The sequence below is a fragment of the Leopardus geoffroyi genome, chromosome B1 (genome assembly GCF_018350155.1).
Source record: "Leopardus geoffroyi isolate Oge1 chromosome B1, O.geoffroyi_Oge1_pat1.0, whole genome shotgun sequence".
Lineage (NCBI taxonomy): Eukaryota > Metazoa > Chordata > Mammalia > Carnivora > Felidae > Leopardus > Leopardus geoffroyi.
In genome coordinates this window covers 203,834,438-203,857,740 of record NC_059327.1, presented here as the reverse complement: position 1 = coordinate 203,857,740, position 23,303 = coordinate 203,834,438, and the positions used below count along the sequence as shown (strand labels likewise).

Sequence of the window (23,303 nt, the reverse complement as noted above, 5' to 3'; positions counted from 1 at the left end):
TGAAAAAATAGAATCTTAAAAAAAAAAAAAAAGAAAAGCCCTTGTTTGAGAGTAAACTGATCAATATGAGCTCATGTGCCATCTGAAAGTGCTGGATGTCACTTTATAATTTTTCTGGACGAAAGGAAATTTTGTGAAATCAGCAATGGAGGATGACTTTGTATTTCTTCACCGTCCATGCACTTAACCGATCTTCAGGTCTGTTCTGTGCTCAATGGTGAGGAGAGAGTGCCCTGCTTTCCTGCTCTTGGCCAGTGTTCCACTTTCGATTTCTTGTACAGCAGGTGAGGGATGAGCTTGGCGTTTGGAGCGAGTGGTCTTGGGTCCGTGGCCTGACCTGGCCCTTTATTCATCTTGAGGCCTCAGGAACCTGAAACTCAGAGTCCGTTTTCCACCTGCAAATGGGTTGTTAAGTGGACAGAGCTGGGTGGGAGCTTGGTGCTCTGCAGGGGCCTTTGGCACGCTGCCATAAAGTTCCTGCGCTGGGCTCTCTCCTACGTCCCTTGCATTTCCTAGTTGTATTCTCCTCAGCTGGATTGAGAGCAATTAGGTGTGGAGTTTGAGAGTCCTAGAAATGGTAATTATTTCTCTGTAGCATTTTCTCATTTTTTCCCCCAAGGTGCTCTAGGCTGCATTGTCTCATTTGATTCATTGCATTAGGGAGATATTTCTACTTTATGGATGAAGACTCGGTCCTTGTTGAAGTTCTGCAGTGGAAGTAGTGGGACTGACCACTGGGGTCTGACCCAGGGGCTTGTCCACTGCCTCGCACTAACCCCTGGACTGGAGGGTCCTGTCGTCAGCACATGTGGACCGGCTCCAAACTGTAGTCTTATTTCCAAATTCTTGCTTTTCCATTTATGGCTATGCACCCTTAAACAAGCAACTCGACTCTGTAATAGTACACCATAGGGTTGATTAAAAAACTATAGTTAGGGGCGCCCGGGCGGCTCAGTCGGTTAAGCGTCTGACTCTTGATTTTGGCAGGTCATGATCTCACAGTGGTGGGATTGAGCCCCTCGTCGAGCTCCGTGCTGAGCATGGGGCCTGCTTAAGATTCTCTGCCACTCTTCCCTGCTAGCTCTCCCCCCCCCCCCCCCACCGCAAATGAATAAACATTAAAAAAGAGAGAAACCTTAAAAAAAAACAGTTAAAAGAACAACAGCAGGATATGACTGAATGCAAAAACTAAACTGTGGAAGATTTAGGCTGGGGACTTGTTAATTAACCATTCATCCTAAGGGAGAGAGGACACAAGAGGACCCACCCAGGTTATCATTTCCTGATTAAAAGGAGCATAAGTGTGGGCCACGAGGCTGGGAAGCATTGTTTTGATTCAGTTTGACTTTTTATTTTTTCTTTCTTTTCTAATTGGATCTGTGCTGGGACAACATACGGGTGGGGAGGTTAGTGTGTGGTGTTGTTAGGAGCAGGCGCTTTGGAGCCAGGCAGCTGGCGTTCAGATGCTTCCCCTCGTGTTGGCTGCTTCACTGCTTTGTGCCTCAGTTATCTTATCTGTGGGAAAACATGAGTTAATGCGTATACAACTAAGTTTTAAATCAGCACTTAACCAAATAGTAAGCAGCGATTATTTTAAAGGGGACTTTGGAGCAGTTTCATCGGCAAGGGAACATCCGGAGACACAGGAATAGAAATGATCCGATCAGAGTAATTAAAGGCTTGTACTTAGCTTTGAGGCCCCAAGCAGGGCAGGACACTCAGTCAGCCTGAACCTGTGAAGAAGAATCTTACACAGAAGGTGGGTGTTTGCCCTCGAGGGGAGGTGGAGAAAGAGGCTGGTACTGTGAGCAGTGAGGGCTTCTAACTGATTCTGGTTGTGTTCTGTTTGATTTGGGAGGGGGCTCCAATGTTGGACTCCCTCCTGCCAGTCGGTATTAGGGACTCCTCTTTTGACTGGCATAGCACCCCTTCCAGACTTGTAGGTTTCTAAGAACTTATCATGAATTTTTGGCCATGGTTTTTGTGTCTCTTCTGCTTTCCCAGCCCAGGCACTGGACAGGGTGTGGACTATCCATGCAGCACTGTCCCAGCCCTTTGTCTGAGCTTAGCCACCAGTGTCCGCTCCTCCTGTTTAAAAGCTTGTCACTCTTTGGGGGTGCCTGGGTGGCTCAGTTGGTTAAGCAACCGGCTCCCGGTTTCAGCTTAGGTCACAACCTCTTGGTTCATGAGTTTGAGCCTTGAGTTAGGCTCTGTGCTGACAAGGCAGAGCCTGCTTGGGGTTCTCTCTTTCTTTCCCTCTCTCTCTGCCCCTCCCCCTGCTCGATCTCGATCTCTCTCTTTCTCTCTCTTTCAAAATAAATAAACTTAAAAAAAATGCTGTCACTTTTTCCAGCAAAGACTACATATTTTTTTTAAGCTTTTTTCCCCTGTGGATTTATTGAAATATAATTGACAACATTGTAATACATTTATTTTTTAAAGTTTTTTTTTTTTTTTGAGAGAGAGAGAGAGTGAGAGAGCACACACAAGTTGGGGAGGGCAGAGAGACAGAGGGAGAGGGAGAATCCCAAGCAGGCTCCGCACTGTCAGCGCCCCCCGACGTGGGGGATCAAACTCATGAACCTCGAGATCATGACCTGAGCTGAAGTCAAGAGTTGGACGCTTAACTGACTGAGCCACCCAGGTGCCCCTCAAAACTGTGATATATTTAAAGTGTACAGCGTGATGACTTGATATGCGTATACGCTGTGAAATGATTCTCACAATCTGATTCACATCTCCGTCACTTCTCACAGCTACGTGTTTTGTTCTTGTTTTGTTGGGGGGCGATTCTACCATCTGTTCCATTGAGTGTGTCCTGATGATGCAGTTTCATTCTGGGCACAAACCTCACAGAGCCCTTCCCGAGAAGTTAGGGTGTCTCTTGTAGCAGATACTCTACTGCAAGAACAAACAGGGTCTTGAGTCCCTACTGTGTGCGAAACACTCTCACAGGGCTTGTTTACAAAAATGAACTAGAGATTGAGTGTCTCTGTTCTTTATGGGCCCACAGACTGGTGATGGAGCAAGCACACATACAGATAATTTGGTCCTGTTTGAAAGTGGCCGAACAGAGGTGAGTGTAAAGTTCCTTGGAGCCCTGGAGGCCAAGTGCCAAGCTCAGAGGCTTGGGAACACTTCACAGAGCAGGATATATTTGAGTTGGATCCTGACAGTGAGTGGGGCTGGAAGGCTTGGAAGAGAGAACCGTTCGGGTAGGTCATTAAAGGCTCCTTCAGCACGTTCCTGCGGGGTGCCAGGCATTACGCGTGAGAGCGGGGGTGGTTGACCGCTCGCTCACTGTGCTGTCTCTGCTGCTGTCTTTAAAGCTCAGTAGATACCCGTTCACCAGGTGACTGCTACCTGCCCCGAGCCTCCTGGAAGCAACTCCTTAGCTCTAAATGCATCTCTTCTGTGAAGCTTTCCAGACAGCCCTCTGTATTGGTTTCTTGGGGCTGCCGTCACAAAGTACCATTGCCTGGGTGACTCAAACAACAGAAATTCATTGTGTCTCCGTTCTGGAGGCCAAAAATGCAAGATCAAGGTGTCGGTAGGGTTGGTTCCTTCTGAGGCCATGAAGATGAATCTGTTCCAGGCTTTTCCACTAGCTGCTGGTGACTTTCTGGCAGTCTTTGCTGTTCCTTGGCTTGTAGATGCGTCACCTCAGCTGACCCCTACCTTCTTCACACGGCGTTCTTCCTATATTCGAGTCTGTATCTAAATGTCCTCTTTTTATAAGGACACCAGTCAAATTGAATTAGGGATCCATACTATTTCACTGTGACCTCGTCTTACCTAATTATATCTACAGTGACCCTAATTTCCAAAAAAATGAAAAAGCAATGAATTTTGCAGGGATACAGTTCCACCCCTAACACCGTCGCTGCTCTTTTTACCTCCCACTGTTGGGCACTTCTCCCTCGCTGATACGTAAGTAGGTTTCTGTCATGGCACCAAGAGTGTTTGATTACATTTATTTGTCTCTCATCTACTCATTTTCTAACTTTTTATCTCTGGTGCCTCACACATAATGGGGAAAGTAGCTGTAGTGGAGATCTGTTAAGCACTAGGAGATAACAGAAATAAACGGAGATACTGCAGAGGTCACTTCTTTTCTTGTTCTCCTGTTGACAGTTCCAAAGGCTGTCTGGAGTTAGGTGTCAGATGGCCAAGGACACCTGCAGAAAGTACCACTTTTATCACCACATGAGCATTTTTGATACCTCCTGGTTTATTTTCCATGGAGAAGTTCATTATCACCTGGCAGTCATGGTTCCTGAGAAATGTTTTAAGAATAATTAGGAACTGACGTGACCTTCTAGCACACGCTTTATCCCGAGAATTTTGTTAATGGCCGCCTTCTTGTTTCAGCCTTTGGTTTGAGTGTTCTGCCTTTAGGGATTCAGAGATAAATTCAGTGAATGGTCAGACTAGGTAGCCATTAGCAAAATGTCTGTGCCGGAAGGGAGATGCCAAGAAATAACTGAATCTGCCCACAAGCTTTAGAACGATCTCATAGCTATTTTAGAGAAGCAAAAATCTGTCTGGTTTCTGATCTAAGGTTTAGTTATATATCAAGATGGATCATTCTGGGCTAGAATACCTTTGGTAAGAAAGAATATTCCAGGGCATACTTTGTCATCAGTAAATACATTATTACATCAGTAAATAATGTATGAGGCAGAGTGGTGTCTTATGGGACATTAGACAAGGGGTGTTAATCTTAAAATGTCTTTTCATCCCAGTATCAGTGATATCCTTGTGAAAGAACTTGCTGAAATGTGTTCATCTGAAGGCAGGCAGGGACCAGCTTATGTAAGGGGTTTTGAGACCTGCCTTATTCTAAGAGGAAGGAAAATTATGGAGCCTTTCGGACCATACAGAATATATAGTGAATCCTGCTTTATCCTTCATCCAGCTTCGACAGTTACCGGCTCATGGCCAGTCTTACCTGTTTTGTGTAAGCCTTACTCTTCTCCCTCCCACCCCCAGAGAAGCTTTAGGCGAATTCCAGATACCATGTTATTTCATCCATAAGTATTTCTGTGTGTGTGTGTCTTATATAGCTAGTATAACCATAATAAGATCATACCTAAAATTTTTAACAATAATTTCTTCATGCCATCCAAGACTGGTTGATGTTCAGACGTCTTATTGTTTCATATGTCATTTTTAGATTTAGATTAGGATTCAGCTAAAGACCTATTGTTAGCCGTCAGGTTTTAAGCAGGAGAGTGAGTGCTATGATCAGACATTTTTAAACTCCTTGGTTTCACTGGGGGAATGGGTTGGTGTGGGGATTATTGGGAGACAGGAAGTAGAGAAACTAATTAGGAGGTAGTTGTGTGTCCAGGAGTGACATGGGCAGGGGGTGGGTGTGAGATGTCACGTGGGCAAGCCAAGCTTGGTAGTCAAGGCTCATCCAGACCTTTGGGTTCTGTTGAGTGCGTTTGTGTATTTGAATGGATTGTTCCCAGAGATTTCGTTGATTTTAAGTATCAACATACTAAGATTAGTGAAATCTTAACATTTTTACACAGGTAAAATTAGAGCAACTTTATAGAATATTGAGATGGAGAAATGCTGATCCATTCTTGTCTTTTATCAATTTATTCAGCTTTAGTACAGCTCATGTGCTACTGTGTCATCTTGTCTGTGTAATCATAATTACAGTATTGATAATATTATAGAATAGAATAGAAAAATTATTTATAGTTTTTCACTTATATGGTATAATCTCTTATGTATGCTATGCCAAAGAATCTGTAGTTTCATAATACTGTATTGAGCAGATTTTAATATTTATGTTATGACCATTCATGTACTGTTAGACATTAACAACTAGTGAGCTTGTTACTACCTTTTAAATTATTTTAAAATACTCTAATGTTGCCAGAAATTTTTTTGCATCTGTATTTCCCCATTTCTTTTTCAAAAATTTGGATTAAGTAATAACTTAGTTTTAGAGATCTTCCTAGAAAAATTTGCTGTCTTAACATGCTCCTAAAAACTAAGCTCATGAAACTTGAGTGCACAATTGACAAACACTAAATATAGCTTTGTGCTTTAAAAATGGAATTATGTTTATTCTTGATTAGTAGGCTCAGAATATGTATACTTTGGTTTTGATTTAAATTTATAGACTTCCTTATTGAAGGAAAGGAACACATGCATATCTAGTCTGCACTCTGCGTCTTATCACATTCACATGGCAATTTGTAATAAAAAGAGAGCAATCTCTGCCTTATCTTTAACAAGTGTTTCAGAGATTCTGTGAGTCAGCTCTGGGAACCAAGAACCAGCGATGGTTGCCTCTAAAATGTTGCCTGTGTCCTTATTAATTGGTGAAAATGTCTTCCAATTGGGACTCAGTAATAGAGAAGTAACAATACTGCATTTTCTTCTTCTTCCTCTCTCTTTTATCCTTGATATAGAACCTTTGTTTCATTGGCTCAGAATGTTCAGCTTCATTTACATCTAATGAAGAAACATTAGACAACCATTATTTTATTCTTTGCATCATTATTTTAGAACAAACTAGGTTAAAGTAAACAGATTAAACTAAAATTTTATGGGATATGTTTAGAGAAGAGTAAGTTTTAAAGACTACATTCAGGTCCTGGGTTTATTTATTCTGTGTTGACTTTTAGTCCCTGATTGTTTTTATACCTTGTCTTTGTGTCACTTTAAGCATATATTATTTCTGTCCTATCTTTAGGTTTCAGAAGAACAATATTTAAATTGATCTCTATTAAAAAAAAAAAAAAAGGTTTTCTCCAACTGATTCTTTGGCTGTTGATACCGTAAGATATTTTTTTTTATATAAACTTTTCTTTAAAGCCTTGCTATTCAGGGGCACCTGGGTGGCTCAGTCGGTTAAGCGTCTGACTTCGGCTCAGGTCGTGATCTCATAATTCGTGGGTTTGAGCCCCATGTTGGGCTCTGTGCTGACAGCTCAGAGCCTGGAGCCTGCTTCAGATTCTGTGTCTCCCTCTCTCTCTCTGCCCCTACCCCGCTCACGCTCTGTCTCTCAAAAATAAATAAATATTAAAAAAAAAAAAAAAAAAAAGCCTTGCTATTCACATTGCAGTCCAAAGTCAGTGGCATTGGTCTGACTTACGAGACATGTAGCAATGTAGCATCTCAGGCCATTGATTTCATTCCTTCTCATCCCTTTGGGGACCTTCTCCCCCCCACTGCTGCCTCTGTCCCCTCCCACTGTCATCCTCATTATTTACAGTATGGCTTACAGGTTAAGAACAAAAGCTCTGCAGCAGATGACCTGCACTTTGAATCCCAGCCCTGCGCCTTCTCTGTTGAGTAGCTGAGTTCCCTCATCTGTGAAGTGAGGAAAACAGTGATGTATCAACAAATAGGGAAGGGCGCCTGCCTGGCTAGGTCGGTGGAGCTTGTGACTCTTGATCTTGGGGCTGTAAGTTCAAGCCCCATGTTGGGCATAGAGATGACTTAAAAATAGAATCTTTAAAATAAAAAAAAAAACAAACACAACCACAAAACCAAATAGGGAAGTTGAGAGGATCACGTACAAGTGAAAACCAGTGTCTGGAATACACCCTCTCCTTCCCCTGAGCACCATTATTTCAGTAACAAGCTGTCCTGGAACTTTGCAGCTTAAAATAATTATCTTATTATCCATAGCTCATGATTTTGTGGATCAAGAATTTAGGCCTTTTCAGCTGCTCAGTTCTTGTGCTCTTTGGGGTATCCACTGAGGTCACTTGATAATTCTCAAGTTTTTTTTATTGTTATTTTAATTATTACATTGTAAGAGTTCTTTATATATTCTGGATGCAAATCTCTTCCCAGATACATGATTTTCAAATATTTTCTCCCATTCTGTGGGCTCTCTTTTTACTTTCTTATGTGTCCTTTGAAGCACAAACATTTTTAAGTTTGTGGAAGTCCAATCCATCTCTTTTTTTCTTTTTGTTGCTTGTCCTTTCAGTGCCATAAAACTTTGCCTAACCTGATGTCTCATGGATTTACTCTTGTGTTTTCTTCTAGGAATTTTATAGATTTTGCTGTTACATTTACGTCTGTGTTCCATTTGGGATGAATTTTGTGTGTAGTGTGTAAGGAAGGGGCACCAATTACATTTCAGTTGCTAATTTAATCAACTTGGAAATCTCTACCTTGCTTATCCCGTGTGGCTTGAGGAGCTGTTGTCCACTCACCATTCAAATTCTGCCTGTGGCCTCTGAGTCTGTTTCTCACCCTGTCTCTGTTTCCTTTCCTTCTTGTTCTTAATTTATTCAAAAACTTTTATTTATATACAGCTCTATGTTGGGAGCTATTCTAGGTGCTGGTTCTGCCCCTTGTTCTCACGTTGTGTACTGCTAGCCAGTGTCCCCTTCTCTCCGGCTTTAACTGCTGTCCCGGTGCTGATGACTTCTGAATCAGTGCCTCCTCTCTCAGTTTGTGACTCCAGCTTCCCCAAGGTGAGGACAGTGTCTGATTAATTTTTGTGCCTAGCACAATGGCTAGACATAATATGTGCTCAGTAAATACTGCATATATGTAGTTGAAGCTGTCATTCAGTGTTTTATACGAACAATAGTAATTAAACTAGTTGATTAGTAAAGGGTGTTGTTTAGAGATTTAGTAGTTAAAGAATATAATTTAGTATTTGAACATTTCAGATAAAAAGATTGGGATTAAAAAGTGTAAATAAGTAGCTATAATAACAGATTTTTAAATTTGAGTCATTTGGGCATCTTTTAGGTTAGTCACAAATTAGGGCACATTGACATTTTCAGGACCTGCCGTTCTTTGAACTGAAAAGGTGATGTTGATGAGGAGTATTTTCCATTTGCATGAATACAGATGTGTGAGCAGCTTCTTATTGATGTGTTTGGAAAATCCTTTGCAAAATCAGTACTGACATAATCTTGGAAAAATACCATAAATCAGATTTCTCCAGAAATGAACTCTGCTGTTGGTAGGTCCTGTCTGGGTGGGACAACATCATGACTTAAACCGACTTGTCACAGTTGAATATCGAGTTCTTTTTCGCTTTGACAGAGGACTTAATAGCTTTGTGAGATTGTTCTGTTGTGTGAGGAACAATGGCAAGGACAGACGCCCTTGGCCTAGGGTTCGTAGAAGGGGCGGGAGGTGGCTGATGCACCGTGTGCCTCAGGCCACAAAGAAGCCTCATACGCCGTGGCTCTGACTCCATTGGTCACAGCCCTGTCACGCTGGAGGCTGGGTTTGTCAGGCTGGCTGCTGGCTGTGAAATGCTATTGGACGTTGACTCCAACACAACGCTGTCTTGTGTGTTGATTCTGTAGGAGCCGAGAAAGACTGTACGATGAACGGTGACACGCGGGCTGCGGTGGTGACCTCGCCACCCCCGACCACAGCGCCTCACAAGGAGAGGTACTTTGACAGGGTGGATGAGAACAACCCGGAGTACTTGCGAGAGAGGAACATGGCACCGGACCTTCGGCAGGACTTCAATATGATGGAGCAGAAAAAGAGGGTGTCTATGATCCTGCAGAGTCCCGTAAGAGAAGCCTTCTCTCTGAACCAGTGCACTCCTCCTCCTCCTCCTCCTCCTCCTCTTTCTCTCCTCCTCCTCCTCTACCTCCTCCTCCTCCTCTACCTCCTCCTCCTCCTCCTCTTTCTCCTCCTCCTCCTCCTCCTCCTCTTTCTCCTCCTCCTCCTCCTCCTTCTCCTCCTCCTCCTCCTCCTCTTCCTCCTCCTCCTCCTCCTCTTTCTCCTCCTCCTCCTCCTCTTCCTCCTCCTCCTCCTCCTCCTCCTCCTCCTCCTCCTCCTCCTTCTCTTCCTCCTCCTCCTCCTCCTCCTCTTCCTCCCTCCTCCTCCTCCCTCCTCTACCTCCTCCTCCTCCTCCTCCTCCTCTCCTCCTCCTCCTCCTCCTCCTCTCTCCTCCTCCTCCCTCCTCCTCCTCTCCTCCTCCTCCTCCTCCTCCTCCTCCTCCTCTTCCTCCTCCTCCTCCTCCTCCTCCTCCTCCTCCTCTCCTCCTCCTCCTCCTCCTCCTCCTCCTCCTCCTCCTTCTCCTCCTCCTCCTCCTCCTCTTTCTCCTCCTCCTCCTCCTCCTCCTCCTCCTCCTCCTCCTCCTCCTCCTCCTCCTCCTCCTCCTCCTTCTCCTCCTCCTCCTCTTCCTCCTCCTCCTCCTCTTCCTCCTCCTCCTCCTCCTCCTCTTCCTCCTCCTCTTCCTCCTCCTCCTCCTCCTCCTCCTTCTCCTCCTCCTCCTCTTCCTCCTCCTCCTCCTCTTCCTCCTCCTCCTCCTCCTCCTCTTTCTCCTCCTCCTCCTCCTTCTCCTCCTCCTCTACCTCCTCCTCCTCCCCTTCCTCCTCCTCCTCCTCCTCCTCTTCCTCCTCCTCCTCCTCCTCCTCCTCCTCTTTCTCCTCCTCCTCCTCCTCTTTCTCCTCCTCCTCCTCCTCTACCTCCTCCTCTTTCTCCTCTCCTTCCTCCTCCTCCTCCTCCTCCTCCTCCTCCTCCTCTGATGCGTCTGCTCTTAGCTGTGTTGTGTGTGTCCGGGTCCATGTGTTTTCACACAGGAAATCAGTGCCTCGCATGTACGGGCAAGGCTTTTGAAAGAATTTTGTCTAGTTCATGTTATCAGTCAAAATAAACGAGAACTCTTCAGTGTCCTCAAGGAGGGGAGGTGCTTTCCTTCTCTTTTTCACTCTCTTACTACTTCTCCAGAGAGTCTCTTTATTTCAGGACCCTTTAAAAAGGGCCCTTTCCTCCAGACCACCTAGCTTAGCGCCGGGCACTTACTGGGCCTTACCCTGCGGCTGATCACTGATTGGGTTTCCCTTCAGTTACGTCAGCACTGAGAGTGGGAAGCGCGCCCAACTCTGCGTCTTGTGCTTGCGTCTCCACGTAAAGTAGTTCTGTCCTATTGTTTCCTCATGTTGATGCTGCTGCCCTTGTATATGCTTTATTCCTTTTTATCCTTCTCATCTTGTTTGATGCCCTTAATACTTTGAGGTATCATTTGGCAGGTAGTCATTGAATTATTTTTAATGTTGATTGTCTCAGCAGCATATAGCTGTTCAAGGAACCTAAGGAGTTAGCGGTAAACAGGACAAATAAGGTCTCAGATTCTAACAGATTCTATTTGTTTGGCCGTTATTACTGTTTGCTTATTGTTGAGGCGTAACTTAGAGTAATGCACAGAAATCTCAAGTGTACAGCTTGGTGAAATTTGATGTGTGTCACACCCTGTGTGAGCACCCAGGTCAGGGAGAGGACTTCACACTCCCCTCGAAGGAGGTGAACAAGAAACAACAAAGAGAAGTGTGGTGCAGGAAGCAGTGGGGTGATTAGATTGAGTGGTGGTTAGAACAGGTCTCTCTGAGAAAGGGAGGTCTCACCTGAGTCTGAATGACTGGAAGGAGCTGGCCATGCAGGGGTGGCGGGGGGGGGCAGCTTGAGGGGCAGCTGACATGAAATTCCTAGGATAGCCAGGGGTGTGCTCTGTGGGCTTGGAGAGGCAGAAGGCCCCAGTGTGGTCTAAGCACAGGAGGCAACAGGGAGGGGGCAGTGAAGTTGGATGGTGGGGAGGGGCAGGTCCTGGAAAGCTGTGTAAGCTCACATCAGGAGTTTGTTTTGTGTTCAGAGTATAGGAGAGAGTCATTGGAGGGCTGCAGACAGGAATGACGCTATTTTTTTTTTTTAATGTTTGTTTATTTTTGAGACAGAGAGAGACAGAGCATGAATGGGGGAGGGGCAGAGAGAGAGGGAGACACAGAATCGGAAGCAGGCTCCAGGCTCTGAGCCATCAGCCCAGAGCCCGACGCGGGGCTCGAACTCACGAACCGTGAGATTGTGACCTGAGCTGAAGTCGGACGCTCAACCGACTGAGCCACCCAGGCGCCCCACTATTTGGTTTTTAAAGAAGTTATTCTGGGTTTTGTATGGAATGAGTATTATAGGGGCGCCTGGGTGGCTCAGTCGGTTAAGCGATTTCAGCTCAGGTCGTGATCTCACGGTTCGTGGAATCAAGCCCCACATCAGGCTCTGTGCTGATAGCGTGGAGCCTGCTTAGAATTCTCTCTCTCTCTCTCTCTCTCTCTCTCTCTCTCTCTCTCTTTCTCTCTCTCTCTAAGTAAATTATAAACTTAAACACACACACACATATTTAAAAAAAAGAAAAAGTAATTGTAGGGGTGCCTGGAAGGCTCAGTCAGTAGAGCTCACGACACTTAATCATAGGGCCATGAGTTCAAGAGCCACGTAGGGTGTGGAGCCTACATTAAAAAAAAAAAAAAAAAAGTATGGGGTAAGGGAGAAAGCTGTCTTCCAAGCAGGAGGTGGTGGTAAGTTTTGCGTTTTATTTTGAAGGTAGGATACATAGGACTTGCTGATGGCTGGTGAGGAAGAGGTGGTAAGAAAAAAGAAAGGAATCAGGAAAACATTTAGACTTTTGGCTTGAGCAGTTTCCCATGTAAAAGCCGCAAGAAACTAAGTACAAGTCCCCAGGGGTAGAGTGCAGAAAGGAAACTTCCAGCACATCATGCGCAGGCCCTGGGGACTGAGCAAGCCCCCATCCACAGGTTGTCTAGAGCACAGTAAGCATCGGCTGTTACCAACCTGAATGCAGTGTGGGACCCTGGAACAGAGGACAGAAGTCGAAAGCCTAGAATTGCTTTCTAGTAACGCACTGGTGCTGGTGTCTGGTTTTAGGAGCACGGAGAGTTGAGTCAGTGAGGGGAGTGGGAAAGGCCTTGCCATGGCCGTGGATGCTGGTGGTTGGACAGATGCCATAGGGAACTTGAGCACACACTTGAGGCTGGTTCTCTCTTGTCAGGGAATAGTAAGTGGAGCCACCTGCTGAGAATGAGCCCAGGGCATTGTGCAGGGGGTGTGAGGAGAGAGTGGGTGAGGGGATGGGCTGTTGCTGGGTTAATGTGAAGGGCAAGTCAGGTCAGGGTCAGGAATTCATAGTGAGACAACATAGCATGGTCTGGGGTTTTTGTTTTTGTTTTTCCCTCCCTCCAGCCTCTCTACTCATTTGAGCAGCATGAGTAGAAAGAGTGAAGGGTTGAACTTAACCAGGATTAGGGTTTTGTTGGGTGAAATGGTGGAGAGTTGAAGGTGTGAGCAAGGGAATGATTATAATGTTAAACCAAGGGTCTAAGTTGGGTGAGGGAGGTCAGGACTCAGGAAAGGTAAGGGATGGCAGAAAGGTGTTAGGGTCATGACAGCGTTGAAGAAAAGGGTGAGCTGGATGCTGGGGGGGGGTGGGGGTGTTTGGAGAACCCATGCTTGGCTCTGACACTGAAGAGGGGTGCAGTTCCTAGGACAGAGCATGTCCAGGACATGATCGTGGACAGGGGAGGCTGAGGTGAATTGGATGACAGGGCCATTGGAGGAGAGGTGGTCAGGAAGCAGAGAAGTCAGGGTGTGGATGTAGCACCAAGGAAGCACACAAGGTCATTGGCCGGTGACTGCTGGCTGGAGCTAGATTCTGGGATCCAGACAGGTGGCTCCCGGCCCTCACTGGTCACCGCTAAGCTCAGCTCCTTACTGCACGTGTAAGTCATCTGGGTGCTATTGACACAAAGGGCCTCTCGCCCTGCGGTCTTCTTTTTGTGTTGTATTTGCTAAGCTTTAAGTTCCTTGATGGCAAGAACCATTTTTTCTATGTGTATAATCTCAATACCTAGAACAGCACCTGATACTTCTGTGTGTTGTGCTGTGTACACGTGCTGAGTTGTGATGTCGTGCACGTACATATGTAGTACCTGCATGTTGAATTGAGCTTCCTGCACATATGTCTGTGGATTTGGAAACCGTGGAAGTAGATTGTTTGGTTTTTCAGATTGAGGGCCCGTGAGGGCAGGGAGCTTGTTTTATGCAATTTTTGCTTCCTCTGTGCCCAGCCAGCACACTCTGGGATGTTTGGTAGAGGCTGTCTGCATCTGTCTGTATCTCATCGTCTGTATCTGTGCGTATCTGTCTGTGTCTTACATTCTGCATTGATAACAGAGTTCTGTGGATTTAGTTCTGTTTCTTACTCAGAGCACCTGTCAGCTTTTCCCTCTTTCCTTGACTACCACAGAATACGATCTGTGACATTATTTCTCATGATACAGTAAATAGGGGCTCCTCCAGCAGCTCTTGGTTCTTGACATTCTTTTTTTTTTTTTTTTAATTAATTTATTTTTTTTTATTAAATTTTTTTTTTTTTCAACGTTTATTTATTTTTGGGACAGAGAGAGACAGAGCATGAATGGGGGAGGGGCAGAGAGAGAGGGAGACACAGAATCAGAAACAGGCTCCAGGCTCTGAGCCATCAGCCCAGAGCCTGACGCGGGGCTCGAACTCACGGACCGCGAGATCGTGACCTGGCTGAAGTCGGACGCTTAACCGACTGCGCCACCCAGGCGCCCCATTGACATTCTTTTATACCATTACATTAAATGTGGTATGTTTGTTTGTTGCTTGCTTCCTGCAAGTGGTAGTTCTATTTAGACTGTCCCTTGGCAATATATCTTTTCAGCTTTACATTGAGGCAGTGGAAAACTAGAAGAAAGTTTAGTATATTTTTAATATAAAATCATCCAGAAGCCCTCAGAGTATTTAAAATCAGGGGTGGATAATGATTCAGTGAGTTCAAATTTTCACATTAAATGTTATTTATTAAGATATTTCCTTATAGGGTATATAAAAAATTATTTTATTGCGGTTTGGGAAAGCTATAAATCTGTGTTGTTTCAGTAGTGACTTTATATGAAAGTCACTATTCACCCAATTTAATCCTTTTGCCTAATTTAGGATTTTTTTTTTAAATTTAGGATTATTTGATAAAGGACAAATGTTTTAGGGTTCCTTTTTCAACTTTTAAAAAGTAATTTCAAAAAATCTATTTTGAAAACAAATCTGTTTTGAAGAAAATACTGAGAAGCACAAAAGTACATGAAAATTGCTAATAATTCCATCACTAAGATAATTGTAATGAACATTTTGATGTATTTAATGTAGTCTTTTTCTATGTTTAGATACATATTTTCTCTTACAGAAAAAGGTTCCATTGCTTTCTAACCTTTTCACGATCAAAAGTATATCAGGAACAATTTTATGTCCTTTCCTTTTTCTCAGCCTCTTGTGTTGAATGTGTGCAGGGAATTCTGTCGTGAGGTGGGCCAGTGTGTTCAGTCAGTTCTCCATTGTCTAAAATGTCAACATCACCCGTTTTCCCATCTGTCATTCATGATAGAATGAACATTCCTATGAATAATTCTTTGGACATGTCTTGATTATTTCTTTAGAAAAGATTATCAGCAATAGAATGTTCAAAGATTTAAGCTTCTGTACTGTTTAAATTACTTTCTAGAAAGAATGTAGCAGTTTATGCTCCAAGTAGTAATATATGAGAATATCCACTTACTTTTCCAGCACTGGATGAAAACAAACAAACGGGTCTATGTGATAGTTACCTGTGCCTTCCCAAGGAGCAGAAAAGAAATAGTGTCTCACTGTTGTAATTTGCTTCTAATTAGGCTTTCTGCGAAGAGTTGGAATCAATGATACAGGAACAATTTAAGAAGGGGAAGAATCCCACAGGCCTGTTGGCATTACAGCAGATTGCAGATTTTATGACCACGAACGTACCGAATGTCTACCCTGCAGCTCCGCAAGGAGGGATGGCTGCCTTAAACATGAGTGAGTAGCTCCTGACTCTGCATATATGTTCTGTCGTTTCGTAGGTTAAATTTTCTGACAGTTTTGGGGCGCCTGCATGGCTCAGTCAGTTAAGCATCCGACTCTCGATCTCAGCTCAAGTCTTGATCTCAGGGTCGTGAGTTCAATTCCCACATTGGGCTCCACGCTGGGTAGGAAGCCTACTTAAAAAAAAATTCCTGACAGATTTTTACGTGAAATAGATCGGTATACAGTGTAATACATAGAATTGAGATTTTTGAAAATTAATATTTTAGTTACAGTAAAAAAATAGTCTGTAAGTCTGAAAATGTCTTGAGTGTAGAGGCCTCCTTTTTTATGAGCCATTAACTGTTATTTCTCAGGCAGATGACATTTTAGGTGGCTTCTCACACCTTTTGTGAACTAAAATTAATCAGAAACAATGCTTGTGAAGTAGCACATCAGTTTTGCCTGAACTTCATTCAGGCAAACATTTCTTATCCACCATTCCTTATTGCTGCTTGTAAATGGGCGAGAAACAGAGAAATTCCTAAAGAAAGCCGGGGGGAGATTGTTGGATGGGTGAATGTGAGCAAAGAACGGGTAGCTGTGCAAAGGTGAAGGGGCTTTGCCATCGCTGTTGAATTTGTAAACGTTCACATGACGGGGTGAACCTAAGGCAGCTTGAGTACTGTGTACTGACCTACTGTGCACTTCTCTGGACCAGTGTCTGCCGGTTCTAATTGGATAGTCAGGTTCTTTTTTTTTTTTTATTTTTTTTTCCCTAACGTTTATTAATTTTTGAGAGACAGAGACAGAGCGTGAGCAGGGGAGGTGCAGAGAGTGAGGGAGACACAGAATCTGAAGCAGTCTTCAGGCTCTGAGCTGTCAGACAGAGCCCAACTTGGGACTTGATGAGATCATGACCTGAGCTGAAGTCACATGCTTAACCGACTGAGACACCCAGGTGCTCCTGGATAGTTAGCTTCTGATGGGCCAACGTAAGACAGTGGTTTCTGTTAGGTCACCTGGTGTTTGCAGTTTGCCTGTCAGTTCCATAGTATTCTTAGAAGTTGACTGACACCCACCAGAGTGATGCATCCATTAATGTCCAGAGAGTGATGAAAATAACATTTAATTCACTAACTCAAACTTTTACCCTGAAGTCAAACGGTAGTCGGTTTTTCTTGTTTTCACATGGATTTTTAATGGAATCCTGTGCTGTCTGATACGGATTAGGTAATAAAAGGGTGGTGTAATGTATTTACTTACTTGCATATTGTCTTCTAGTCAGAGAAAAGGAAATTTTATTTCAGTAATGCCACACCATGAAAAGAAAGGAAGAAAGCTAATTAGTTTCAATTATATCTAATGATATGTTTCTTAAAAACACAAATTTAAAAACAAGTTATTACAGCCTTTGTTGTAAAATATATAGAAATAGCATAGAATAAATGATCTATAACTTATAAAGGATTTTAAGGTGAATACTTTTATAACTCCTACCCAGGTTAATAATAAAACGTTATTGATCACTTGGCCTATTTCCTATCATCCTCTCAGAAGGAACCCACCATCTTTTAAGAATTATTTATTTATTTATGTTAATTTATTTATTTTGAGGCGGGGGAGGAGGGGCAGAGAGAGAGGGAGAGAGAATCCCAAGCAGGCTCTGCCCTGTCAGCGTGGAGCTTGACGAGGGGCTCAAACTCACAAAAACCTCAAGATCCTCAAGATCATGACCTGAGCCAAAATCAAATGTTGGACACTCAACCGACTGAGCCACCCAGGTACCCCTAAAAGATTTTACTTTTAAGTAATCTCTCTATCCAATGTGGGGTTTGAACTCACAACCCTGAGATCAAGAATTGTACTGACTGAGTACAGCTGGTCACCCCAGGAACCTCCATTTTGGCTTGTAACCACTTCCTTGGTTTTTCTTCATGGTTTCGTCAATCAAATGGTCATCCCTAAATATTTTGGTTTGGTTTTTGTCTGTTAAAAAATTTTTTTAATGTTTATTTTTGAGAGAGAGAGGGAGACAGAGTGTGAGCAGGGGAGGGACAGAGAGAGACAGAGAGATACAGAATCTGAACCAGGCTCCAGGCTCCAAGCTGTCAGTACAGAGCCCAATGTGGGGGCTTGAACTCAAGAACTGTGAGATCATGACCTGAGCCGAAATTGGACACTCAACCTACTGAGTCACTCAGTTGCCCCTTTTTTCCTTACATTTAAAGAAAATGGGTTTGTGGACCTGTAGAGTTTTTTGGCTGAATTTTGCTGATTCCATCTCCATGGTGCTGCTAACATGTTTTTTTGTCTTCTGTATTTACAGTAAGTTGGTAGTTGGATCTAGATGCTTGAGTGTGTTTGGATTCAGTTTTTTGGCAAAGCCTACTTTGTAGGTAGTACTGTGTTCTATCAGGAGTAGGCACGTAGTCTGGTTGTTTCTTTTTTGTGTTAACAGCCACTGATGCTCAATAAATAGATCTATTAATTTAATAAAGGTTCCAAGATGGCGATGTTTTAATTCTATCATTCCTTCCTTTATATTCATTAGTTAAAATATTTCTATAAAGAGAAACTTCCCTGGGAAATGGGGCATGGCTGGAAAGGGGCCACGCCTTCCCCATCACTCATTTCATGTTCAAGGGGAGCCTCTTGCTGAACTACTTGTAAATGATCTGTTTCTGGGTCGGGGTTTCAGACGTAACAGAGCACTTTCCTGGCTGTGATCTACTGACCATCAGGCATGCACGCAAAAAAAGAGCTTCCCTTCAACAACTGTTTTTGGTTACCCAGTGTGGTCTAAAGCCCTTTTCAAAATAAGAAGTTAGTTTCCTATCGTTCTTAGATGACCAATTATTTTTTAGTATTATTTTGAATTCATAGATTTAAATATATTTAATGTGTTTCAAAATGTTACAGTTACCTGTTGTGATGCTAACATTGTCCCATCTTTGATCAGTGGAAGTCCCTCCAGGTTGACTTCTGAGCCTAGTGCTTTGACAGTTTCCAAGCCATCCCCCATGAGGAAATGTTCCAGGTTTCCCTAGTACATTTCCTGCCCCAGGTCTGGAATCAGCCATATTGCTAAGAAATCTTTATTTCTTTTTGTGGGAAATGGAAATTAGGTACTAGGGATGCTCTTTGCTAATGGATTAGTTATTCTTTTCTAGGCCTTTTTAGTGGGCAGAACTAGGAAATATATATTATCTTGTGAATTATATGGCATATAGGAATTTTAAGTGTATTGGAATTATACTCCTAATTCCAATCAAAATTCAGGGCTAAGGGGTTTTTATGGACCTTTGCTATCTAACATTTATTCTCCTTTCTTCCACAACAAGAATTCTGGCCTTTAAGGACAACCAGGAATAACAAAACCAGAATATTATGTAATTACTCATTTGTTTTCCCATATATCACACAAAGTAACCATACTCTACCAACAGTCTATTCTCTTCATGATTTAAAATAGTTAGTCTAGGGGCGCCTGGGTGGCGCAGTCGGTTGAGCGTCCGACTTCAGCCAGGTCACGATCTCGTGGTCCGTGAGTTCGAGCCCCGCGTCGGGCTCTGGGCTGATGGCTCGGAGCCTGGAGCCTGTTTCCGATTTCTGTGTCTCCCTCTCTCTCTGCCCCTCCCCCATTCATGCTCTGTCTCTCTCTGTCCCAAAAAAAATAAATAAACGTTGAAAAAAAAAAAAAATTTAAAACAGTCTATGTTGTCAGAGTATGTAACCATTACACGTTATGATCTCCCTCTTATGTTCATTTAGTGTTATAATTAATACATAATAAATATATATTAATTCTCACCACCAACCTTTGTATCTGTGTATCCCTCAGTCGTTTTGGTTGCCTGAAGTGCCTTCTGTAGTAGAGTTCTCAGAAAAGACTTGTGGAAACAATACTCTCTGAGTTCTTGCCTGCTGTCGTCTCTGTATGTCAATATTAATTGAGTTTGGTTTGTTAGGGTGTAAAACACTAGACTCACATTTTCTATGTGTATTTTAAAGAGATAATTAATTTTTTTTCCGTCTCAAAGCATTGCTATTAAAATTGAAGATACTCTTCCATATAAGTGACTTGGTCTCTTTTCCTGGATGTTCAAAGTACTTTTTTCTTTATAGAGTCCATCAGTTTTATCAGAATATGTCTTAGTGTTGTTGGTCATTGTGGCTTAATTTTCTCAGATGATGCGCTCTTCCAGATCTTTTGTATTTTATCAATATTTTGTATTTTAGCAGTATTTATTCTGTTTCCTGTTGTTTCCTACTTCCGGGATTCCTGTTATATGCATGTTGGAGTTTCTTTGTCTTTCACTGTTGCTTGTTCTCAAATCCTTTTTGTTGCTTCATTTCTTCATGATTTAAAAAATTTTTCCATTTCATGTTCTTTTCTCTTTTAGTTTAGTGCGTATGTATGTATTTATTTAGAAGATTTTATTTTATTTTTAAATTTTAGTATATGTGCTTGGCAAAGCAAGCACTATTTTATTTTTTAATTAATTAATCTAAAAAATTTATTTATATTTGAGAGAGCAAGCGAGTGTGGGTAAGGGGCAGAGAGAGAGGGAGAGAGAGAGAATCCCAACTAGGCTCTGCACCGTCAGTGCAGAGCCCGACAACGGGGCTCAAACTCACAAACTGCGAGATCATGACCTGAAGCGAAATCAAGTCAGACGTTTAACTGACTGAGCCACCCAGGCTCCTCTAGATTTTATTTTTAAATAATGTCTATACCCAGCATCATCAGGCTCAAACTTAACAACCCCAGGATCAAAAGTTGCATGCTATACGACCTGAATCAGCCAGGTGCCCCCTAGCTTAGTATTTATTTTTAAAATTATTTTTTCATTTATATCTAATTCCTTTTATGTTCTGATTCCTTTTATGTTCCTTCGTGAATTTTTCTAATTAAACGTTTTTTCATATCTTCTATTATTAATACTTTTTACCTTTCTTTACTGTTTATGAAGCAGTAGGTTATCGTTTTCATCTGTTTTGCATACATATCTTTCTTGTATGATTTCATTATCTGTAGGGATGTGATTCTGCGCTTCTTTCTTAAAATAATTTTTGGGTGGTATTTGATCATGGTATGTTTTTGTTCACTTTTACACGAAACTTGGTTTTCTTGGAGATTCCTGGTTTAGGCAGGCTTTTCTAATGTCATGGCTCTAGAGCGCCCTCTTCTGTTTTTTTTCAAAGTGGTAAAAAAATATGGCAGTTTGTTGAATGAAGTTGGGTCCGGTTTCCCTTCCTTGCTTTTATCTGGACTCTTCTGTTTTCTTTATAGTTCTGTGCTAGTCACTTTGGGTTCGAATTACCATATATTTCTTAGTGTGAGGCTTTGTCCTAAAAGACAATTTTAAATGGTTAGTTTGGAGAATTTTTAAGGATTTAAGTGTGCAGAACTCCTCTTGGTTCTAGCTGCTGTTCTCAAATTGGCCCTCTGAGCTTTGTAGTGAGTTCCTGATGGTTCTTTTGAGGGTCTTAGATTCAACCAATGGTCCATGGTTCCTTCTGCTTCCTCCTACATGTATGCTGATATACACTGTTGTCTTTGTCAACCCTACCCAATTATATTTTCAGTTTTGTGAGTCTACCTTATTACCTAGTGTTGTTGTAGATCTCATTCTTAGGTTTTTGGCTTTGATATCTTAGTTGCTGTAGTTAATTTTTTGTGGAGGGTTGGAATAGAGATTTAGTAAGACTCAAAAACTACCGTCACTGCTACCATCTTCTGAAAAACAGTTTTTAAGAATCGAAGATCTAGGGGGTACCTGGCTGGCTCAGTTGGAAGAGCATGCAACTCTGATCTCAGGGTAATGAGTTTGAGCCTCGAGCCCGACGCTTGGCGTGGAGATTACTAAAATAAAGAAAACTTAAAAAAAAGAATTAAAGATCTAAAGTAGATGATTGACTTATGTTAAATCAAGATGATAGGTGGTTTTTGGTATTGTTCTCTATATTTTTCTGTATGCTTAAGATAGTTTATGATTAACAAGATTCATATCTAGCAACATGTAATGAGGAGTCGCGCAAATACTTCTTTTTCCTTCCTTTCCAGTGTGTATGTCTTTGTTTTTTTTTCCTTTTTCTTGCCTTATTGTGTTAGTTAGGATCCCTACCTAGTATAGTATTCAATAAGAATGCCAGAGTATACATCCTTACATAGTTCCTGGCCTTGGGAGAAAAACATTCAGTCTTTCATCATTATGTTTGATGTTAGTGGTGGATTTTTGTAACTGTCCCTTATTAAGTTGAAGACAGTACCTTCTATTACCAATCTGCGGAGAGTTTTGGGTGATGAATTTTATGAACTGCTTTTTCTGTATCTATTAAAATGATCCCATACTTTTTCTTCTTCAGTATAGTGAATTATATTGATTGGTTTTTGAATGCTGAACCAATCTTGTGTGGCTGAGATAACCCCCCTCATGATGTATTTTTCTTTGAATTTTAAAAAAATGTTTATTTTTGAGAGATAGAGCATGAGTGAGGGAGGGGCAGAGAGAGGGAGACACAGAATCTGAAGCAGACTCCAGGCTCTGAGCTGTCAGCACAGAACCTGACATGGGGCTCGAACTCACGAACCATGAGATCATGACCTGAGCTGAAGTTGGATGCTTAACTGACTGAGCCACCCAGGTGCCCCTATTCTTTGTATTTATTGCTAGATTATTTGCTCAAAGTTTGTTAAGTAATTTTAGTCTGTTGTTATGAGAGATACTGGTCTGTTTTTCTTATAATGTCATGTAACAAAATATCTTTGTATGGTTTTGGTATCAAGATAATGCTGGGCCTGATAGAATGAATTGGAAAGTGTTCTGGAAGGGTTTGTGTAGAATTTTTGAGAAGAGTTTGTATAGAATTGGTATTATTTCTGACTTAAATGTGTGGTAGAATTCATGGTGATGTCATCTGGGCCTGGAGTTTCGTTTATGAAAATGTTTTTAACTGCAAATTCAGCTTAACGGAAACAAGGGTATTCAGGATGTCTGTTTCTTCTGGAAACTTTTGAGCTTTTGATAGCTTGTGTGTTTCAAGGATTCTGTCTTTTTCATGTAAGTTAAAACATATGCTGATATAATTAGTTGTTCGTATTATCCTGTTATTATCCTTTTAATGTCTGTAGGATATGTAGTTATGTCCCTTCTCTACTGCTTCATAGTGTAATTTCTACCTCCACTGTGTGTTTTTTTTTTTTTTTTGAGTCTCCCTAGAGGTGTATTTTATTTCATTACATTTTTCATTTTCTTTTTTTTCATTAGTTTATTTTTAATCTTCTCAAGATTAAATCAGTTTTCCTCTATTTTTCTGTTTGATATCTCCTTTTTTCTTTATTACTAATTTTTTCTTCTTGTTTTTGGATTTCGTTTTCTCTTTTTTTAGTAAGGTGAAACTAGATCATTTAAAAAAAAAAACTTTCTTCTTTTCTAGTATATATGTTTTCTACTGTAAATTTCCTGCTAAGAATTGCTTGACTGTATCCCATAAATTTTGCTACCATTTTGTTCTTGATTTCTAACTTAGCTGTATTAATGTTGGGGAACATGATCTTTATGAAATAGTCTTTGAAGTTTTCAAGATTGACTTGTAGCCTTGTGTGGAAGATTCACGTGTCAGGATTATTATTATTTGTTTTATATTTGATA

At 42.0% G+C, this 23,303-nt stretch overlaps 1 protein-coding gene across 13 annotated transcripts in view; it reads left to right on the top strand.

Annotated features, from left to right (window-relative positions):
* Positions 1-23,303, top strand: part of ADD1 (adducin 1) — an 88,144-nt gene that overhangs the window by 32,027 nt on the left and 32,814 nt on the right. For all 13 annotated transcript variants that reach the window (XM_045474735.1, XM_045474743.1, XM_045474733.1 and 10 more), the window contains exons 2-3: positions 9,312-9,526; positions 15,498-15,660. In XM_045474735.1, the coding sequence (XP_045330691.1) occupies positions 9,332-9,526; positions 15,498-15,660 (358 nt within the window). In that variant the 5' untranslated portion in view covers positions 9,312-9,331. The remainder of the gene's footprint in view (positions 1-9,311; positions 9,527-15,497; positions 15,661-23,303) is intronic.